Source organism: Glandiceps talaboti, chromosome 10 (assembly GCF_964340395.1).
Source record: "Glandiceps talaboti chromosome 10, keGlaTala1.1, whole genome shotgun sequence".
Lineage (NCBI taxonomy): Eukaryota > Metazoa > Hemichordata > Enteropneusta > Spengelidae > Glandiceps > Glandiceps talaboti.
Window position 1 is genome coordinate 23,491,903 of NC_135558.1, and position 22,661 is coordinate 23,514,563.

The following is a 22,661-nucleotide window of genomic DNA, read 5'->3' on the forward strand; positions in this document are numbered from 1 at the left end:
AGGACCCCCCCATGACAGCTGTACATATTCCCTTCTCAAGCTTTCCCCCTACCTTTCACTGTCAAGATGCTATTAAACTCCTTTTCAAATATATTTACCCTGTGTAGTCAATAATTATAATTATGATAGTGCTAACCCGGGATCTTATAAAGTAGATGCAAGACAGTCAAGCAGTCCACACTGAGTCACGATTAAAAAATACCTGTCACTCATGCAAATATCATAAATGGGGAGGGGGGTCATCATGTTTTAGAATTAAGTGATAGGGGGTCAGCCTGTTTTGGGTTTTACAGATGGGGGGGGGGGGGTCAGTGACTTTTTGTCAGCCCGATTTAAGAATCCACCCCCCCAGGCTGAAGAAACTGAACGGTCCCTTAGTTCATTCTATTCTAATCTATTCCTTACTATTCGCACCGGTAGATTAATCGATTTCCTGATAAGTCGGGTTTACCATGATTGACTTCCTTTAATCTAGAAGATCTCGTGGTACAAAAGACTATGTATCTGATTGCCTGGTATTATGGTTTACGGGCAATAAAAGACTGTGTATCTGATTGCATGGTATTATGGTATACCGGCAATAAAAGACTATATCTGATTGCATGGTATTATGATATACAGGCAATAAAAGACTGTGTATCTGATTGCCTGGTATTATGGTATACCGGCAATAAAAGACTATGTATCTGATTGCATGGTATTATGGTATACAGGCAATAAAAGACTATGTATCTGATTGTATGGTATTATGGTATACAGGCAATAAAAGACTATGTATCTGATTGCATGGTATTATGGTATACAGGCAATAAAAGACTGTGTATCTGATTGCATGGTATTATGGTATACAGGCAATAAAAGACTGTGTATCTGATTGCATGGTATTATGGTATACGGGCAATAAAAGACTGTGTATCTGATTGCATGGTATTATGGTATACAGGCAATAAAAGACTGTGTATCTGATTGCATGGTATTATGGTATACAGGCAATAAAAGACTGTATCTGATTGCATGGTATTATGGTGTACAGGCAATAAAAGACTGTGTATCTGATTGCATGGTATTATGGTATACGGGCAATAAAAGACTGTGTATCTGATTGCATGGTATTATGGTATACAGGCAATAAAAGACTATGTATCTGATTGCATGGTATTATGGTATACCGGCAATAAAAGACTATGTATCTGATTGCATGGTATTATGATATACAGGCAATAAAAGACTATGTATCTGATTGTATGGATTATGGTATACAGGCAATAAAAGACTGTGTATCTGATTGCATGGTATTATGGTATACAGGCAATAAAAGACTATGTATCTGATTGCATGGTATTATGGTATACAGGCAATAAAAGACTGTGTATCTGATTGCATGGTATTATGGTATACGGGCAATAAAAGACTGTGTATCTGATTGCATGGTATTATGGTGTACAGGCAATAAAAGACTGTGTATCTGATTGCATGGTATTATGGTATACGGGCAATAAAAGACTGTGTATCTGATTGCATGGTATTATGGTATACAGGCAATAAAAGACTATGTATCTGATTGCATGGTATTATGGTATACCGGCAATAAAAGACTATGTATCTGATTGCATGGTATTATGATATACAGGCAATAAAAGACTATGTATCTGATTGTATGGATTATGGTATACAGGCAATAAAAGACTGTGTATCTGATTGCATGGTATTATGGTATACAGGCAATAAAAGACTATGTATCTGATTGCATGGTATTATGGTATACAGGCAATAAAAGACTGTGTATCTGATTGCATGGTATTATGGTATACGGGCAATAAAAGACTGTGTATCTGATTGCATGGTATTATGGTATACAGGCAATAAAAGACTGTGTATCTGATTGCATGGTATTATGGTATACCGGCAATAAAAGACTGTGTATCTGATTGCATGGTATTATGGTATACCGGCAATAAAAGACTGTGTATCTGATTGCATGGTATTATGGTATACGGGCAATAAAAGACTGTGTATCTGATTGCATGGTATTATGGTATACCGGCAATAAAAGACTGTGTATCTGATTGCATGGTATTATGGTATACAGGCAATAAAAGACTATGTATCTGATTGCATGGTATTATGGTATACCGGCAATAAAAGACTGTGTATCTGATTGCATGGTATTATGGTATACAGGCAATAAAAGTCTATGTATCTGATTGCATGGTATTATGGTATACCGGCAATAAAAGACTATGTATCTGATTGCATGGTATTATGGTATACAGGCAATAAAAGACTATATCTGATTGCATGGTATTATGGTATACCGGCAATAAAAGTCTATGTATCTGATTGCATGGTATTATGGTATACCGGCAATAAAAGTCTATGTATCTGATTGCATGGTATTATGGTATACCGGCAATAAAAGACTATATCTGATTGCATGGTATTATGGTATACCGGCAATAAAAGTCTATGTATCTGATTGCATGGTATTATGGTATACCGGCAATAAAAGACTATGTATCTGATTGCATGGTATTATGGTATACAGGCAATAAAAGACTGTGTATCTGATTGCATGGTATTATGGTATACAGGCAATAAAAGACTATGTATCTGATTGCATGGTATTATGGTATACGGGCAATAAAAGACTGTGTATCTGATTGCATGGTATTATGGTATACCGGCAATAAAAGACTGTGTATCTGATTGCATGGTATTATGGTATACCGGCAATAAAAGACTGTGTATCTGATTGCATGGTATTATGGTATACCGGCAATAAAAGACTATGTATCTGATTGCATGGTATTATGGTATACCGGCAATAAAAGACTGTGTATCTGATTGTATGGTATTATGGTATACCGGCAATAAAAGACTATGTATCTGATTGTATGGTATTATGGTATACCGGCAATAAAAGACTATGTATCTGATTGTATGGTATTATGGTATACCGGCAATAAAAGACTATATCTGATTGCATGGTATTATGGTATACAGGCAATAAAAGACTATGTATCTGATTGCATGGTATTATGGTATACAGGCAATAAAAGACTATATCTGATTGCATGGTATTATGGTATACCGGCAATAAAAGACTGTGTATCTGATTGCATGGTATTATGGTATACCAGCAATTAAAGGCTGTGTATCTGATTGCATGGTATTATGGTATACCGGCAATAAAAGACTGTGTATCTGATTGCATAGTATTATGGTATACCAGCAATTAAAGGCTGTGTATCTGATTGCATGGTATTATGGTATACCGGCAATAAAAGACTGTGTATCTGATTGCATGGTATTATGGTATACGGGCAATAAAAGACTGTGTATCTGATTGCATGGTATTATGGTATACCAACAATAAAAGACTGTGTATCTGATTGCATGGTATTATGGTATACAGGCAATAAAAGACTGTGTATCTGATTGCATGGTATTATGGTATACGGGCAATAAAAGACTATGTATCTGATTGCATGGTATTATGGTATACCAGCAATAAAAGACTGTGTATCTGATTGCATGGTATTATGGTATACCGGCAATAAAAGACTGTGTATCTGATTGCATGGTATTATGGTATACCGGCAATAAAAGTCTATGTATCTGATTGCATGGTATTATAGTATACCAGCAATAAAAGACTGTGTATCTGATTGCATGGTATTATGGTATACAGGCAATAAAAGACTGTGTATCTGATTGTATGGTATTATGGTATACAGGCAATAAAAGACTATGTCTGATTGCATGGTATTATGGTATACAGGCAATAAAAGACTATATCTGATTGCATGGTATTATGGTATACGGGCAATAAAAGACTATGTATCTGATTGCATGGTATTATGGTATACAGGCAATAAAAGACTGTGTATCTGATTGTATGGTATTATGGTATACAGGCAATAAAAGACTGTGTATCTGATTGCATGGTATTATGGTATACCGGCAATAAAAGACTGTGTATCTGATTGCATGGTATTATGGTATACAGGCAATAAAAGACTATGTATCTGATTGCATGGTATTATGGTATACAGGCAATAAAAGACTATGTATCTGATTGCATGGTATTATGGTATACAGGCAATAAAAGACTGTGTATCTGATTGCATGGTATTATGGTATACAGGCAATAAAAGACTGTGTATCTGATTGCATGGTATTATGGTATACAGGCAATAAAAGACTGTGTATCTGATTGCATGGTATTATGGTATACCGGCAATAAAAGACTATGTATCTGATTGCATGGTATTATGGTATACGGGCAATAAAAGACTGTGTATCTGATTGCATGGTATTATGGTATACGGGCAATAAAAGACTGTGTATCTGATTGCATGGTATTATGGTATACCGGCAATAAAAGACTATGTATCTGATTGCATGGTATTATGGTATACAGGCAATAAAAGACTGTGTATCTGATTGCATGGTATTATGGTATACAGGCAATAAAAGACTATATCTGATTGCATGGTATTATGGTATACCGGCAATAAAATACTATGTATCTGATTGCATGGTATTATGGTATACAGGCAATAAAAGACTGTGTATCTGATTGCATGGTATTATGGTATACCGGCAATAAAAGACTGTGTATCTGATTGCATGGTATTATGGTATACGGGCAATAAAAGACTGTGTATCTGATTGCATGGTATTATGGTATACCGGCAATAAAAGACTGTGTATCTGATTGCATGGTATTATGGTATACGGGCAATAAAAGACTGTGTATCTGATTGCATGGTATTATGATATACCGGCAATAAAAGACTGTGTATCTGATTGCATGGTATTATGGTATACCGGCAATAAAAGACTATGTATCTGATTGCATGGTATTATGGTATACGGGCAATAAAAGACTGTGTATCTGATTGCATGGTATTATGGTATACGGGCAATAAAAGACTGTGTATCTGATTGCATGGTATTATGGTATACCGGCAATAAAAGACTATGTATCTGATTGCATGGTATTATGGTATACGGGCAATAAAAGACTGTGTATCTGATTGCATGGTATTATGGTATACCGGCAATAAAAGACTGTGTATCTGATTGCATGGTATTATGGTATACCGGCAATAAAAGACTATGTATCTGATTGCATGGTATTATGGTATACGGGCAATAAAAGACTGTGTATCTGATTGCCTGGTATTATGGTATACCGGCAATAAAAGACTGTGTATCTGATTGTATGGTATTATGGTATACAGGCAATAAAAGACTATGTATCTGATTGCATGGTATTATGGTATACCGGCAATAAAAGACTGTGTATCTGATTGCATGGTATTATGGTATACCGGCAATAAAAGACTATGTATCTGATTGCATGGTATTATGGTATACAGGCAATAAAAGACTATGTATCTGATTGTATGGTATTATGGTATACAGGCAATAAAAGACTGTGTATCTGATTGCATGGTATTATGGTATACCGGCAATAAAAGACTGTGTATCTGATTGCATGGTATTATGGTATACAGGCAATAAAAGACTATGTATCTGATTGCATGGTATTATGGTATACGGGCAATAAAAGACTGTGTATCTGATTGCATGGTATTATGGTATACAGGCAATAAAAGTCTATGTATCTGATTGCATGGTATTATGGTATACGGGCAATAAAAGACTGTGTATCTGATTGCATGGTATTATGGTATACAGGCAATAAAAGACTGTGTATCTGATTGCATGGTATTATGGTATACAGGCAATAAAAGACTGTGTATCTGATTGCATGGTATTATGGTATACAGGCAATAAAAGACTGTGTATCTGATTGCATGGTATTATGGTATACAGGCAATAAAAGACTGTGTATCTGATTGCATGGTATTATGGTATACAGGCAATAAAAGACTGTGTATCTGATTGCATGGTATTATGGTATACAGGCAATAAAAGACTGTGTATCTGATTGCATGGTATTATGGTATACAGGCAATAAAAGACTGTGTATCTGATTGCATGGTATTATGGTATACAGGCAATAAAAGACTGTGTATCTGATTGCATGGTATTATGGTATACAGGCAATAAAAGACTATGTATCTGATTGCATGGTATTATGGTATACCGGCAATAAAAGACTATGTATCTGATTGCATGGTATTATGGTATACCGGCAATAAAAGACTGTGTATCTGATTGCATGGTATTATGGTATACCGGCAATAAAAGTCTATGTATCTGATTGCATGGTATTATAGTATACCGGCAATAAAAGACTGTGTATCTGATTGCATGGTATTATGGTATACAGGCAATAAAAGACTGTGTATCTGATTGTATGGTATTATGGTATACAGGCAATAAAAGACTATGTCTGATTGCATGGTATTATGGTATACAGGCAATAAAAGACTATATCTGATTGCATGGTATTATGGTATACGGGCAATAAAAGACTATGTATCTGATTGCATGGTATTATGGTATACAGGCAATAAAAGACTGTGTATCTGATTGTATGGTATTATGGTATACAGGCAATAAAAGACTGTGTATCTGATTGCATGGTATTATGGTATACCGGCAATAAAAGACTGTGTATCTGATTGCATGGTATTATGGTATACAGGCAATAAAAGACTATGTATCTGATTGCATGGTATTATGGTATACAGGCAATAAAAGACTATGTATCTGATTGCATGGTATTATGGTATACAGGCAATAAAAGACTGTGTATCTGATTGCATGGTATTATGGTATACAGGCAATAAAAGACTGTGTATCTGATTGCATGGTATTATGGTATACAGGCAATAAAAGACTGTGTATCTGATTGCATGGTATTATGGTATACCGGCAATAAAAGACTATGTATCTGATTGCATGGTATTATGGTATACGGGCAATAAAAGACTGTGTATCTGATTGCATGGTATTATGGTATACGGGCAATAAAAGACTGTGTATCTGATTGCATGGTATTATGGTATACCGGCAATAAAAGACTATGTATCTGATTGCATGGTATTATGGTATACAGGCAATAAAAGACTGTGTATCTGATTGCATGGTATTATGGTATACAGGCAATAAAAGACTATATCTGATTGCATGGTATTATGGTATACCGGCAATAAAATACTATGTATCTGATTGCATGGTATTATGGTATACAGGCAATAAAAGACTGTGTATCTGATTGCATGGTATTATGGTATACCGGCAATAAAAGACTGTGTATCTGATTGCATGGTATTATGGTATACGGGCAATAAAAGACTGTGTATCTGATTGCATGGTATTATGGTATACCGGCAATAAAAGACTGTGTATCTGATTGCATGGTATTATGGTATACGGGCAATAAAAGACTGTGTATCTGATTGCATGGTATTATGATATACCGGCAATAAAAGACTGTGTATCTGATTGCATGGTATTATGGTATACCGGCAATAAAAGACTATGTATCTGATTGCATGGTATTATGGTATACGGGCAATAAAAGACTGTGTATCTGATTGCATGGTATTATGGTATACGGGCAATAAAAGACTGTGTATCTGATTGCATGGTATTATGGTATACCGGCAATAAAAGACTATGTATCTGATTGCATGGTATTATGGTATACGGGCAATAAAAGACTGTGTATCTGATTGCATGGTATTATGGTATACCGGCAATAAAAGACTGTGTATCTGATTGCATGGTATTATGGTATACGGGCAATAAAAGACTATGTATCTGATTGCATGGTATTATGGTATACGGGCAATAAAAGACTGTGTATCTGATTGCCTGGTATTATGGTATACCGGCAATAAAAGACTGTGTATCTGATTGTATGGTATTATGGTATACAGGCAATAAAAGACTATGTATCTGATTGCATGGTATTATGGTATACCGGCAATAAAAGACTGTGTATCTGATTGCATGGTATTATGGTATACCGGCAATAAAAGACTATGTATCTGATTGCATGGTATTATGGTATACAGGCAATAAAAGACTATGTATCTGATTGTATGGTATTATGGTATACAGGCAATAAAAGACTGTGTATCTGATTGCATGGTATTATGGTATACCGGCAATAAAAGACTGTGTATCTGATTGCATGGTATTATGGTATACAGGCAATAAAAGACTATGTATCTGATTGCATGGTATTATGGTATACGGGCAATAAAAGACTGTGTATCTGATTGCATGGTATTATGGTATACAGGCAATAAAAGTCTATGTATCTGATTGCATGGTATTATGGTATACGGGCAATAAAAGACTGTGTATCTGATTGCATGGTATTATGGTATACAGGCAATAAAAGACTGTGTATCTGATTGCATGGTATTATGGTATACAGGCAATAAAAGACTGTGTATCTGATTGCATGGTATTATGGTATACAGGCAATAAAAGACTGTGTATCTGATTGCATGGTATTATGGTATACAGGCAATAAAAGACTGTGTATCTGATTGCATGGTATTATGGTATACAGGCAATAAAAGACTGTGTATCTGATTGCATGGTATTATGGTATACAGGCAATAAAAGACTGTGTATCTGATTGCATGGTATTATGGTATACAGGCAATAAAAGACTGTGTATCTGATTGCATGGTATTATGGTATACAGGCAATAAAAGACTGTGTATCTGATTGCATGGTATTATGGTATACAGGCAATAAAAGACTGTGTATCTGATTGCATGGTATTATGGTATACAGGCAATAAAAGACTGTGTATCTGATTGCATGGTATTATGGTATACAGGCAATAAAAGACTATGTATCTGATTGCATGGTATTATGGTATACCGGCAATAAAAGACTATGTATCTGATTGCATGGTATTATGGTATACCGGCAATAAAAGACTATGTATCTGATTGCATGGTATTATGGTATACAGGCAATAAAAGACTGTGTATCTGATTGCATGGTATTATGGTATACAGGCAATAAAAGACTGTGTATCTGATTGCATGGTATTATGGTATACCGGCAATAAAAGACTATGTATCTGATTGCATGGTATTATGGTATACAGGCAATAAAAGACTGTGTATCTGATTGTATGGTATTATGGTATACAGGCAATAAAAGACTATGTATCTGATTGTATGGTATTATGGTATACAGGCAATAAAAGACTGTGTATCTGATTGCATGGTATTATGGTATACCGGCAATAAAAGACTATGTATCTGATTGTATGGTATTATGGTATACAGGCAATAAAAGACTATATCTGATTGCATGGTATTATGGTATACCGGCAATAAAAGACTATATCTGATTGCATGGTATTATGGTATACCGGCAATAAAAGACTATGTATCTGATTGCTTGGTATTATGGTATACCGGCAATAAAAGACTGTGTATCTGATTGCATGGTATTATGGTATACAGGCAATAAAAGACTATGTATCTGATTGCATGGTATTATGGTATACCGGCAATAAAAGACTATATCTGATTGCATGGTATTATGGTATACAGGCAATAAAAGACTATGTATCTGATTGCATGGTATTATGGTATACAGGCAATAAAAGACTATATCTGATTGCATGGTATTATGGTATACCAGCAATAAAAGACTATGTATCTGATTGCATGGTATTATGATATACCGGCAATAAAAGACTGTGTATCTGATTGCATGGTATTATGGTATACAGGCAATAAAAGACTATGTATCTGATTGCATGGTATTATGGTATACAGGCAATAAAAGACTATATCTGATTGCATGGTATTATGGTATACCGGCAATAAAAGACTATGTATCTGATTGCATGGTATTATGGTATACCGGCAATAAAAGACTGTGTATCTGATTGCATGGTATTATGGTATACAGGCAATAAAAGGGTCAACACAAGTTGAGAGATTTCACATTTTTTTCATTTCAATTATCGAAGTAATTAGCATATAATCCGCTTTAATCTCATAAAACTATGCATGCACACTGCATAAAATTAGAACGCATGTAATAAGAGATAAGATATTTGCATCTATGTCTAACATCTCAGTAAACTACGATGGTGGCCAAAAGCACTTCCACTCAATGCTTCAGACATTAGAATAACCATTCATTCTCTAATACTCACCTAGGTAGTACAATTGTAACTCTAATACTCACCTAGGTAGTCCAATCGTAACTCTAATACTCACCTAGGTAGTAGAACTGTAACTCTAATACTCACCTAGGTAGTAGACCTGTAACTCTAATACTCACCTAGGTAGTGCAATCGTAACTCTAATACTCACCTAGGTAGTAGAACTGTAACTCTAATACTCACCTAGGTAGTAGAACTGTAACTCTAATACTCACCTAGGTAGTGCAATCGTAACTCTAATACTCACCTGGGTAGTAGAACTGTAACTCTAATACTCACCTAGGTAGTGCAATCGTAACTCTAATACTCACCTAGGTAGTAGAATTGTAACTCTAATACTCACCTAGGTAGTAGAACTGTAACTCTAATACTCACCTAGGTAGTGCAATCGTAACTCTATCACTCACCTAGGTAGTGCAATCGTAACTCTAATACTCACCTAGGTAGTGCAATCGTAACTCTATTACTCACCTAGGTAGTAGAACTGTAACTCTAATACTCACCTAGGTAGTGCAATCGTAACTCTATTACTCACCTAGGTAGTAGAACTGTAACTCTAATACTCACCTAGGTAGTAGAACTGTAACTCTAATACTCACCTAGGTAGTAGAACTGTAACTCTAATACTCACCTAGGTAGTGCAATCGTAACTCTAATACTCACCTAGGTAGTAGAACTGTAACTCTAATACTCACCTAGGTAGTAGAACTGTAACTCTATTACTCACCTAGGTAGTAGAACTGTAACTCTAATACTCACCTAGGTAGTGCAATCGTAACTCTAATACTCACCTAGGTAGTAGAACTGTAACTCTAATACTCACCTAGGTAGTGCAATCGTAACTCTATTACTCACCTAGGTAGTAGAACTGTAACTCTAATACTCACCTAGGTAGTGCAATCGTAACTCTAATACTCACCTAGGTAGTAGAACTGTAACTCTAATACTCACCTAGGTAGTGCAATCGTAACTCTATTACTCACCTAGGTAGTAGAACTGTAACTCTAATACTCACCTAGGTAGTGCAATCGTAACTCTATTACTCACCTAGGTACTAGAACTGTAACTCCAATACTCACCTAGGTAGTGCAATCGTAACTCTAATACTCACCTAGGTAGTAGAACTGTAACTCTAATACTCACCTAGGTAGTGCAATCGTAACTCTAATACTCACCTAGGTAGTGCAATCGTAACTCTAATACTCACCTAGGTAGTAGAACTGTAACTCTAATACTCACCTAGGTAGTGCAATCGTAACTCTATTACTCACCTAGGTAGTAGAACTGTAACTCTAATACTCACCTAGGTAGTGCAATCGTAACTCTAATACTCACCTAGGTAGTAGAACTGTAACTCTAATACTCACCTAGGTAGTGCAATCGTAACTCTATTACTCACCTAGGTAGTAGAACTGTAACTCTAATACTCACCTAGGTAGTAGAACTGTAACTCTAATACTCACCTAGGTAGTGCAATCGTAACTCTATTACTCACCTGGGTAGTAGAACTGTAACTCTAATACTCACCTAGGTAGTGCAATCGTAACTCTAATACTCACCTAGGTAGTAGAACTGTAACTCTAATACTCACCTAGGTAGTGCAATCGTAACTCTAATACTCACCTAGGTAGTAGAACTGTAACTCTAATACTCACCTAGGTAGTGCAATCGTAACTCTATTACTCACCTGGGTAGTAGAACTGTAACTCTAATACTCACCTAGGTAGTGCAATCGTAACTCTATCACTCACCTGGGTAGTAGAACTGTAACTCTAATACTCACCTAGGTAGTGCAATCGTAACTCTAATACTCACCTAGGTAGTAGAACTGTAACTCTAATACTCACCTAGGTAGTGCAATCGTAACTCTAATACTCACCTAGGTAGTAGAATTGTAACTCTAATACTCACCTAGGTAGTGCAATCGTAACTCTAATACTCACCTAGGTAGTGCAATCGTAACTCTAATACTCACCTAGGTAGTAGAACTGTAACTCTAATACTCACCTAGGTAGTAGAACTGTAACTCTAATACTCACCTAGGTAGTGCAATCGTAACTCTAATACTCACCTAGGTAGTAGAACTGTAACTCTAATACTCACCTAGGTAGTAGAACTGTAACTCTAATACTCACCTAGGTAGTAGAACTGTAACTCTAATACTCACCTAGGTAGTAGAACTGTAACTCTAATACTCACCTAGGTAGTAGAACTGTAACTCTAATACTCACCTAGGTAGTAGAACAGTAACTCTAATACTCACCTAGGTAGTAGAACTGTAACTCTAATACTCACCTAGGTAGTAGAACTGTAACTGTAATACTCACCTAGGTAGTGCAATCGTAACTCTAATACTCACCTGGGTCGATCAAATGTTATTTTATTACTCACCTAGGTAGTGCAATCGTAACTCTATTACTCACCTGGGTCGAACAAATGTTATTTTATTACTCACCTAGGTAGTGCAATCGTAACTCTATTACTCACCTGGGTCGAACAAATGTTATTTTATTACTCACCTTGGTAGTACAACTGTAACTATATTACTGACCTAGTTAGTTACATATATATCTATATGCCTTTTTAGCTTCTTTGTAGCAAAGATAAATTTGACCTATACGAGCTGTGCAATTGTAACTCTAATACTCACCTAGGTAGTAGAACTGTAACTGTAATACTCACCTAGGAAGTACAACTGTAACTCTATAACTCACCTATTGAATTGAATTGAAATTTATTCCTCACAAGAAATAAACATACTGAAAAGAAATAAATGATAACATCCAAAAGGAAAACGATTTCAAGTTGTGGGTGAGAGACTAGAAAATAGTTTTCGCAAAACTAATCGAGTCGAGCCACTTAATTTCAAAAGCATCGAATTGCATATCATAAAAAATGTTGTGACTGTAGTTGCTCAAATTAACACTGATTACACAGTCAGAAAACAACAAACAACAATTGTTTACATTAATAAGAAAACAGATAAACACACTACGGTGATACGAAATTTACATGTCAACTGGTTAAAGCATAATGAAAACGCAAATAACTAATAACCTTAATATGTACTTAGAATCCAGTGCTTATATTTTGATTTAAACCTAGCCCTGTTGGGGATATTTCTGATATCGTTGGGTATTTTGTTCCATAGCATGGGACCGACAAATTGAATTGAAGACTGGCCAAGTCGGCTAGTATTTTTTGGAACATGAAGATCTCCTCTTAATTTACAGCGAGTATTACGATCATGTGCAATAAAAGAAAAGTAGTTAGTATTTAGTGCATCATGCACAAAAATACTTACTTGAAACTCATATTGTTTATATTTGTCAAGTATATCAAATTTTTTTGAACATGGCATTCGTATGTGCATTATACTTACTACCATTTATAATCTGAACGATTTTTTTTGTACAAGTAAAATGTCCTTTAAATGCGTTTTAAATGTATTACTCACCAAGGTAGTACAGCTGTAAATGTATTACTCACTTAGGTAGTACAACAGTAACTCTATGACTCACCTAGGAAGTACAATTGTAACTTTATTATACTCATAGAATAGACTTTCGATGTGTATTCTTAAATGTCGTGAAAAGAGTTTAAAAGACTAATGTACCTTTCGATGAAGTTGCGATGTTATCTCCGATTACCAGTTTCATTTTCAATTTTATCCTGAAAACACTTTTAGTTTGGACTTTGACATCGTACGTTAATATCATATGACTGTCACGGATGAAAGCGCATGGATTTTTCAATAAGGCGGCCGTGACATCACAAACTATTGCGAGTTTTTGGAGACCTGAATAGTAAAGTATAGTCTCAAGGTTCACAAGATTTCGGACAGACACGCGCTGCCTGCATGTAGCTCTACACAATTTTTTAGTGTTTCGAAAGTCTACTTTATCTGTGGACATTTACATTGAAATAATTTCAGCTTTCTGAAGGAAAATAATCAAAAAACACTGGTTGAAAAAAATTGCTATCTAAAGTTATGTTTCTTACTGATGCTAATAGTTTGGAGTGAGTAATAAATTGGCCTTTAACTTTCCTTTGGTCATATGTACTACTTGTTTGTTATTGATATGTACTTTGATTTTATCATTAAGTTACTATATTGTTTATTTTGTTACGTAAATTTATGCTAATTTATTCTAATGAACCACTATCCTATCATCAAATCCTACAGAGAACCGTGTAATATATGCGGTAGCCTGCAAATTTGTGCAATGTCTGAAACAGAGCTAGAAAATCTAAAACAAAACTGCGTAGTGGAAAAGATGAACAACAGAACCACTTCTACACATTACAAAAAAAAAAGCGGAGCTATATTGACCGATAGGTCGCTTGTTTAGAACTTGGCATGAATAACTACCCTAGGTAGGGTATATTCAAACAAAACAGACGATAGCATCGAAAATAATAACATATTTTACCAAAACATGGCATTTTTAAGCATAATTTACGTTTCCATGTAAACAAACGGCAGGTTCCTAGCCGGCTACACTAACCATTCACCCATCATGACTGAGCTGAAATTTAATGGGGTGCATCTCAGCCATCTGGGTATGTGTAGATGAAGATATATTCACAACATGATGATCACATCAGCAATGTGTAAATTAGGTCTAAATATTCTCAATTTTGGGGCAAAAACTTATATCTTGAAAACTACATGGTGAGTGGGGCTGAAACTTGGTGGGGGTGTTTCTGGAGGTGTTATTGTGCAGTTATTTAAAACATTTTGACACAACTTGCCCTAGAAACCATGCCCACACCCTTAGCCACAGTGTAATGACGATGCATATTACAAGATAACAGGGATCAGTAGGTATTAAAGTGAATCATGGAAGATTCAAACATTGTATGCAAATGTGCCTAGGAGCAAGACCACGCCCATAGAAACAGCCAAATACAGTTGTGCTATAACGCCATTGGCGCTAATTTTCCTTTTAGTTTTCCAACAGAATGCCATTTACACCATCACCTTGCAAACAGCGACTCGTATCGCTTATGGGTTCAGACGAGGTTAAAGTTAACGACAAGCGTTATATGCAAAAACTTAAAAAGAGGCTTGATGAAGATTATCAGGTAAGACGTGTCATGTATGCATGAATGTATGTATGTATGTATGTATGTATGTATGTATGTATGTCTGTCTGTCTGTCTGTCTGTCTGTCTGTCTGTCTGTCTGTCTGGCTGGCTGGCTGGCTGGCTGGCTGTCTGTCTGGCTGGCTGGCTGGCTGTTCATTTATTGTCATTTTTCAGATTTGCTTGTTCCGGGGGTGATCGCTGCCTTGCCACACCTACCCTGTGTAATAAAAATTCTCGTTTGAAAGTCGATGATTTGAAGGACTCACTCAACCAGTCAGCAAGCTTCTTTCTCAAGATTGCAGTGACTTACTGTGGGCATGTGCATGCGGGTTTTTTCACCCATCACTGCCACCAGTTCTAAATCCCATTGCTGCCATTCGGGTTCGGGTTAGGATTGGGGTTAGGAACAGGTACCATGGCATGATATCGGCCTATATCAAACTACTGCTGACAACCATGTAATGAATTAATAGCCAGTTATGGTGTGAGGAGAGGAGTGGGTCTCACATGTAGTTGGATAAGATACTCGGGATAATGTTGTGGAGATGTTGACCTCGCTCTCGGCATGTCGGGAGTGTGCCAGTCCAATATTATTGGGAGTTGAATTGTAGCCTTCAGCTCAGTCAATGAGATCCAAACACAGGTATTCATTAATGCAGTGCCTTCACACAAATCAAGATGGCGGTAGTAGTGGGAAATTATCCAATGCCTTTAAAACTTTCAACATTGATGGCAGCGGTGGGATGAAGTCCTTACCATTGATTCTTGGACTCATGTCCTTTTACATATCTCTCTGACAATATTTTAAATGCTGTCTCATGTTTTGAATAGCCTGGTGGGTCATGTTTTAGAGAAAGAAAGTTGAGGTAGGGCCACTATTTAGCACGATGGAGTCGGGAGAGAGGGTCACATTTTACATTTTACATTTCAGTATATTCAAGACTATTGTGGTCATGACCAACATTGGGGGAATATTTGATTGGCTATTTCCTTATCTACTCGTAATTTTGTATAATAGCTGAAACAGAATGGTTTTATTAAATTCCTCAAGGAAAGTAGTATTTGATACGGAGCATGTGGCCGAATTCTGATATCGTTGCTATAGTAATGCCATTTTTCCTAAATTAATAGATAACTTATTTTCCTCAGGCGAACAATTTTCATGATTTGATGCGAGTTCTACGGCAGATTCCAACTGTAAATCTAGAGTTTCAACACTTCAGTGGGAGAGGGTTGTAAATCGATTACATGTTGTGGTATAGGGTTGTAAATCGATTACATGTTGTGGCATTTGAGATGTCTAATGTGTGATGTTTACCTTATAATTTCCATTTTCAATTACATTAAAATTACAGCAAAGAAATCAAGGAATTCATCAAAAAAATATTGTCAGATAAATACATGTATTGACGACAAGCCTAAATATCACATTCACCGTGACACCATTGCAATTATCTTACTAGTAAAGAAAACGAGCATGAATAACTGTAGTAACATTTCACATCATTTGCACTCAGAACAGATCACAACTAATTAGGTTATCTTTGTTTCAAGTGTTCTGCTTGCAGTGCCAAACTTCATTAACATCTACATTGATTTAACGAATATACTCATTGGAAGTCATTCTTTTATTCCTTTAAATCTTTAGATAAAATTACGGAAGAGACAGGAAGCGTTAGCGTTAAATGAGGTCAAGAGAGAAAAACGATTAATACTTGAAGGCATAATATCACGCCCCATTGACGAGATTGAAAGAGACAAGGCACGACAGAGGGCGCCCCACAGAAGAAAAAAGAAGAGGGTTAGTGTTCGATTCTTGGACTCATAAAACAAATGACCTTTTTCAGGAGGCAAACGTTAATGCACATTTATTTATTCAAATTTAATTAATATCAATTTTTAGTCATTCTTCAAAACAAGTGTGCATGTAAGGAAGCTGAGATGTCATGAAAAGTCCCTCCCTGGGGTGGGGGTTGTAGTTGTCGTTAGATTTTACTCTACTCTACTTTTAGATTTTCAAACCTTGATGTTGTATTATTCTTCCACTGGATCAGACGTTCTTTTAATCTGTTTGCTTGAGGCTTTTCGGATCAGGCGTTCTTTTAATCTGTTTGCTTGAGGCTTTTCGGATCAGGCGTTCTTTTAATCTGTTTGCTTGAGGCTTTTCGGATGACAGTGTTGTTACTGTCATTATGTGAGTAGTTCAGCTTATGAATATTTACACCTTTTATTCTCTTTTCATAAACGTAGAAACACTCGAAAGGTTCACAAGATGGAACGCAGTCAGGTAAAGTCAATTTCTATTTCTTTGATATGTAAAAATGCTTTGTCACCTTACCTTTATAATATACAGATGACTAACCAAGCTTATTTGTACTTTAAACTTATGCCACTACTTACATTAGGAGTGGGCAAGTAGTTGATCTCAAAATGAAGCTTATATAAACCTTTTTATCACTTGTGTACTGTTTCATCAACGTTAACTTAGGACCATTGTTTTACAGCCGAGGTGTAGAGTATTAAGGAAGTATACATTCATTCATGGGTGTGTGGGCACTTTTAATGAAATTAGCCGGATATTTATTTTATGTTTTTACCTCTGGTAACAGCCTGAGAGTGTTATGTTATGCTTCTGTCTGTCTGTCTGTCTGTCTGTCTGTCTGTCTGTCTGTCTGTCTGTCTGTCTGTCTGTCTGTCTGTCTGTCTGTCTGTCTGTCTGTCTGTCTGTCTGTCTGTCTGTCTGTCGTCATAAACTACTGTACCGATTCTAATGAAACTCACTATTCATCTTCCATATGCTGAACACAAGAACTGATTACAATTTGGTAAACGTCCAATGAAGAGTAATTTGTCTTTTGCATAATTAATGTTTTTTAGTAATTAAGATATATCTTAAGAATGCAAACTTCAAATTCAATATAATTTAGTACATACATTAAATGTAACATATTGCATATCTAAAATATTGTTGATGTAGCGTATAGTTTTAATGAATAATTTGCATAATTAATTAGTCTTGGTATTTGTGCTTTGTTATGGTTGATGTATGTGTCATACTATATGGAATTTCAAGCTGGTATTCTTAATTGAATTTGGTACATACATTAAACATAAAGCGCATATGTTTTATAATGCTTGTTGATGTAACATGTATTTGTAACAAGTAATTTGCATAATTAATGAGCTTTGGTAATAGACTATATATTAAGAATGTAAACTTCAAATACAATATCACCATGTTAAACCTAGACTACAAAATTGGTGCTAAATGCATTGCTAAACGTCTGGAAAAGGTTTTGCCAATCATCATTAGCTAGGCTCAGTCAGCCTTCACAAAGGGTCGCTCTATCGGGGATTGTGTTCGGGTTATTGAGGGAATCATGGAGTACACAAAATATTGTAATCTTCCAGGTATTCTTCTTGCCATTGACTTTGAAAAAACCTTTGACAGCTTAGAATAGGACTTTTTGTTTGAATCTCTTCGTACCTTCAACTTTGGCCCCTCTGTTATTAAATGGGTTAAAACTTTCTATACCAAACCTTCTAGTTGTGTCCTAAATCGAGGTATCAGCACAGGCCTGTTTAATATAGAAAGGTGTGTGCGTCAGGGTGACCCTCCTTTCCCCTGCACTTTTTATTCTCAGTTTGGAAGCACTCCTTGTTGCTATTGAACAAAATCCTTCTATTCAAGGTATAAATATAATGGGGGAAACTGTAAAGAACTCTGCATTTGCAGATGACCTTACTTGTTTTTTGGCCGATGAAAATTCAACTTCACATCTCTTTTCTTTGCTAAAACAGAATTTCAGCTCGCATCTGGTCTCAGGGTTAATTACGGCAAAACAGAAGCAATGTGATTGGGGAAGTGGAGGAACCGGTCTGATCACCCTTTTGGCATTCCCTGGCCCAAACACCCCCTCAAAATTGTTGGAATTCACTTTTCTTATGATGCTAATGAAGCATACAAAGAAAATATTACAGCTCCTTTGAAGTCTATAATCTCTGTGACAAACTTGTGGAAAACAAGGGGACTTACATTGGTTGCCAAAATGCAAATTATTAAATCTCTGATTATTCCTAAATTCCTTTATGTCTTCAATTTAATTAACGTGAAAAGTAGTGATTTGAAACAGATCAATAGTGTTATTCATAGATTCATATGGAATGGCCTAGACAGGGTCAGTAGGAATACTTTAATTGGAGACATAAAGGAAGGTGGTTTCAGCATGATCGACATTTTCTCACTGTATAAAGCATACAGAATTGTATGGGTCAACCGCTACCTTTCAGGTACAGTTAATCATTCTTGGAAACTCTTTTTTCTCTTACTTCACTAAAGATATTGGAGGACAGATAACTTTCAGATGTAATTATAAAATCAGCCAGTTTTCCTCCACCTCCCCAGCTGAGCAGATTATTTGGAATAATGTCAATATTCTCATAAATAACAAACCAGTTTTGAACTCATATCTGTATAGGAAGGGTATTGTCTATTTAGCTGACATATTTGGAGGGAATTCTAGATTTAAAAATCAAACTGATCTCAAGGAGCTTGGTTGTAACTTAAATCACTTTATGGTTTGGCTAGGTATCCTTGACGCTATCCCATCTCATTGGAAGGAGTGTAAACCTTTACTAGTTCGACCAGAGTTACCAGTTGGTATTTTCTTAAGAAATAAATTTGTTCGTTTATCTAGCTGTAAGGTTAGAGATATTAGAAAACACATTTCAGCCAGGTATTCCATACCTGCAAAGAGTATACTGTATTTTTCACAAATGTTCTCCATTGAAGATGAAGAATGGTCAGAAATATTTTTGTTACCCTTTAAAGTGTCTATGGAATCCAAACTTTAAGATTTTCAATGGAAATTGGTGCATAATCTGATTTACACAAACATAAGATTATACAAAATGAATCCTCCTCGAACAAAGAATAATCTTTGTACATTTTGTGAACAAACAGAAAAAAACTCTGTTACACCTTTTTGTTGAGTGTGATAGTGCCAGGTGTATCTGGAACAGCTTTACCATGTTGTGGGACTCTTTTACTGGAGCCCCACACAATTTATCAGCTAAACAAATTCTGTTAGGTGACACTGCCTTCTCATTACTCCTAAATCATTTGTTACTGATTGTAAAGAAAACAATTTTTGACTGCAAACTTAAGAAAACTATACCATCCTTAAACTTAGTTATTTTGAATATTGAAATGACAATGAAGACTGAAATGTATATTTCCAAAAGAAATGATAGATATGGAAAATTTATTGACAAATGGTCAGTCCTCACAGTGTAAATCATTTCCCCATCCCTGTCAAAGTACATGTACTACTGTATTTCCTGCTTTTCAGTTTCTGTACTCCTTTTATATAGATTTGTAAAGTTTCAGAGAACCCGCAAATAAAAACAAAACAAAAACAAAACAAAAAAAAACAAAACAAAAAAACAAAAAAACAAAAAAACACTTCAAATACAATATGATTTGGCATATACACATCAACCATAACAAAACACACATATCCTACAAAGCGTCATGGCATAGCTTTAAGTTTAAATGATTAATTTGCAAAGTTGATTATTTCCGGTAATTAGGCTATATCTTATGAATGCATACTTCAAATGCAATTTAATGTATATACATTAAACATAACAAAGCACATGTGTTATAATGCTTGTTGATGTTATAGTGTTGATGAGAAATGTGCATAATTGATTGTTTTCAGTAATTAAGCTATATCTAATGAATGCACACTTCACATTCCGCAACACTTTGTACATGTATCTACCATAACAAAGTGCATGTCCTATACAGCCAGTTGGCCTAGTTTTAATATTGCATAATTAATGATTTTCAGTAATTAAGTCATATCTATCGAATGCATATTTCAAATTCCGCACAATTTGGTACATACATCAACAATGGCAAGCATGAATGTGCTATAAAATCTGTTTAGTTTTAATGAGTAATTTGCATAATTAATGGGTTTTTGGGAATTAGGCTATATATCAATGTGTGTAGGAGCAACAACCCATGGTCAGTTTAAATCTGGGTAATATCTATAGCAAGGCAGTTTTTGTCAAATTCTAATTTATCATTTGCTTGATGTAATTTGTCAGCACTTTGTAAGATATACAGTCATGTATCACGCATCAGTCTTGTGGCAAAGTTTGCACCTTTGTCAGTTGTATATAGTGAATATTTGATATAGCAGTTATCGGGAATTTCATGGGCCTGTCTTGTTGGGCCTTGGTAGCCAAATACATGAATAGATAGATAGATGGATGGATGGATGGATGGATGGATAGACAGATGGATGAATGGATGACTGGAGCTACACTGTTATATGTACTCCACATCTAGATGGTTGGGTGTATGGTGTAACCCATGTTAAGTTTCAGCTTTGAGCGGAATAGAATCACGCCCTCTATAATTCATGATATGCCGTAGTTTTACGTTTTAGAACATAGGGCATTGGGGGCGTTCTCTTTTTTTTGCCATCACCATTACAATAAACTGTTGCAAACACTGTGAGTAACTGAATGATTCAATAAACGAAGGGAACCTAGGCACAATGTCTTTGTATTGATATGGACATTGTTTAACCTAAGGTACGATGTCTTGTAAAAGATAATAATAATAGATGGTTTATTAAAACAGTTTTGTGACAACATGCTAAAATGGTCAAATTATATGAGTTAAAAATAAGAATAAACAAGTTTGCTCAAAAGAAAAAACACTGGTCAAAAAATTCAATTAAAATACTAATAAAAATCTGAACACGGAGGACAAGATAAAAGCTTAGTACACCCCCCCCCCCACACACACACATACATACAACAACCCCAAAACCGTATACATTTGTACAATGAAAATCCACAAGCGAGACACAGTTTATTTAGCCAACCTAACACTATAGACAACAGGACTGTTTTCTTTTCGTTTGGTCCTACATTTGAAAGTGACATTTCCATTATTACGTGTATGATACTTGTGTTGAACTGGGGGCAGCACCAGGTGGTGGAGTCTGTGATCATCCTTAAGTATAGGGGATGCAAACGCTTTACAAATATGCTTACGTCTATTCTCAAGGGTTTTGATGTTAAGTAACTGTAGAGCCTGACTGTAGGATTGAAATGGGTATATTATACGGAGTGCCCTCTTTTGGACACTCTCCAATGCTGCTCTGAGTTTGTCTGATAGTCCTCCCTGCCATACAACACTGGAGTATTCTAGGCAGGAACGGACTAAAGAAATGTAAATAAGCTTTAGGTCCTCGTTGTTTGCACCGTTTGTCTTTGTATTGGTATGGACATTTTGTAATCAAAGTGCTTTGTAGATTGACTTGCATGGACTTGTTACATTGTAAATAATCAGTTACCATTTACCATAAAAAATGCAAATTGCACAGTAACAACATTTCGTGTTATGACG

At 35.7% G+C, this 22,661-nt stretch overlaps 1 protein-coding gene across 1 annotated transcript in view; it reads left to right on the forward strand.

Annotated features, from left to right (window-relative positions):
• Window positions 1-22,661, forward strand: part of LOC144441494 (uncharacterized) — a 44,648-nt gene that overhangs the window by 3,185 nt on the left and 18,802 nt on the right. Inside the window, exons 2-4 of the mRNA XM_078131077.1 lie at window positions 15,092-15,226; window positions 16,878-17,030; window positions 17,480-17,516. Of these exons, the coding sequence (XP_077987203.1) occupies window positions 15,104-15,226; window positions 16,878-17,030; window positions 17,480-17,516 (313 nt within the window). The 5' untranslated portion in view covers window positions 15,092-15,103. The remainder of the gene's footprint in view (window positions 1-15,091; window positions 15,227-16,877; window positions 17,031-17,479; window positions 17,517-22,661) is intronic.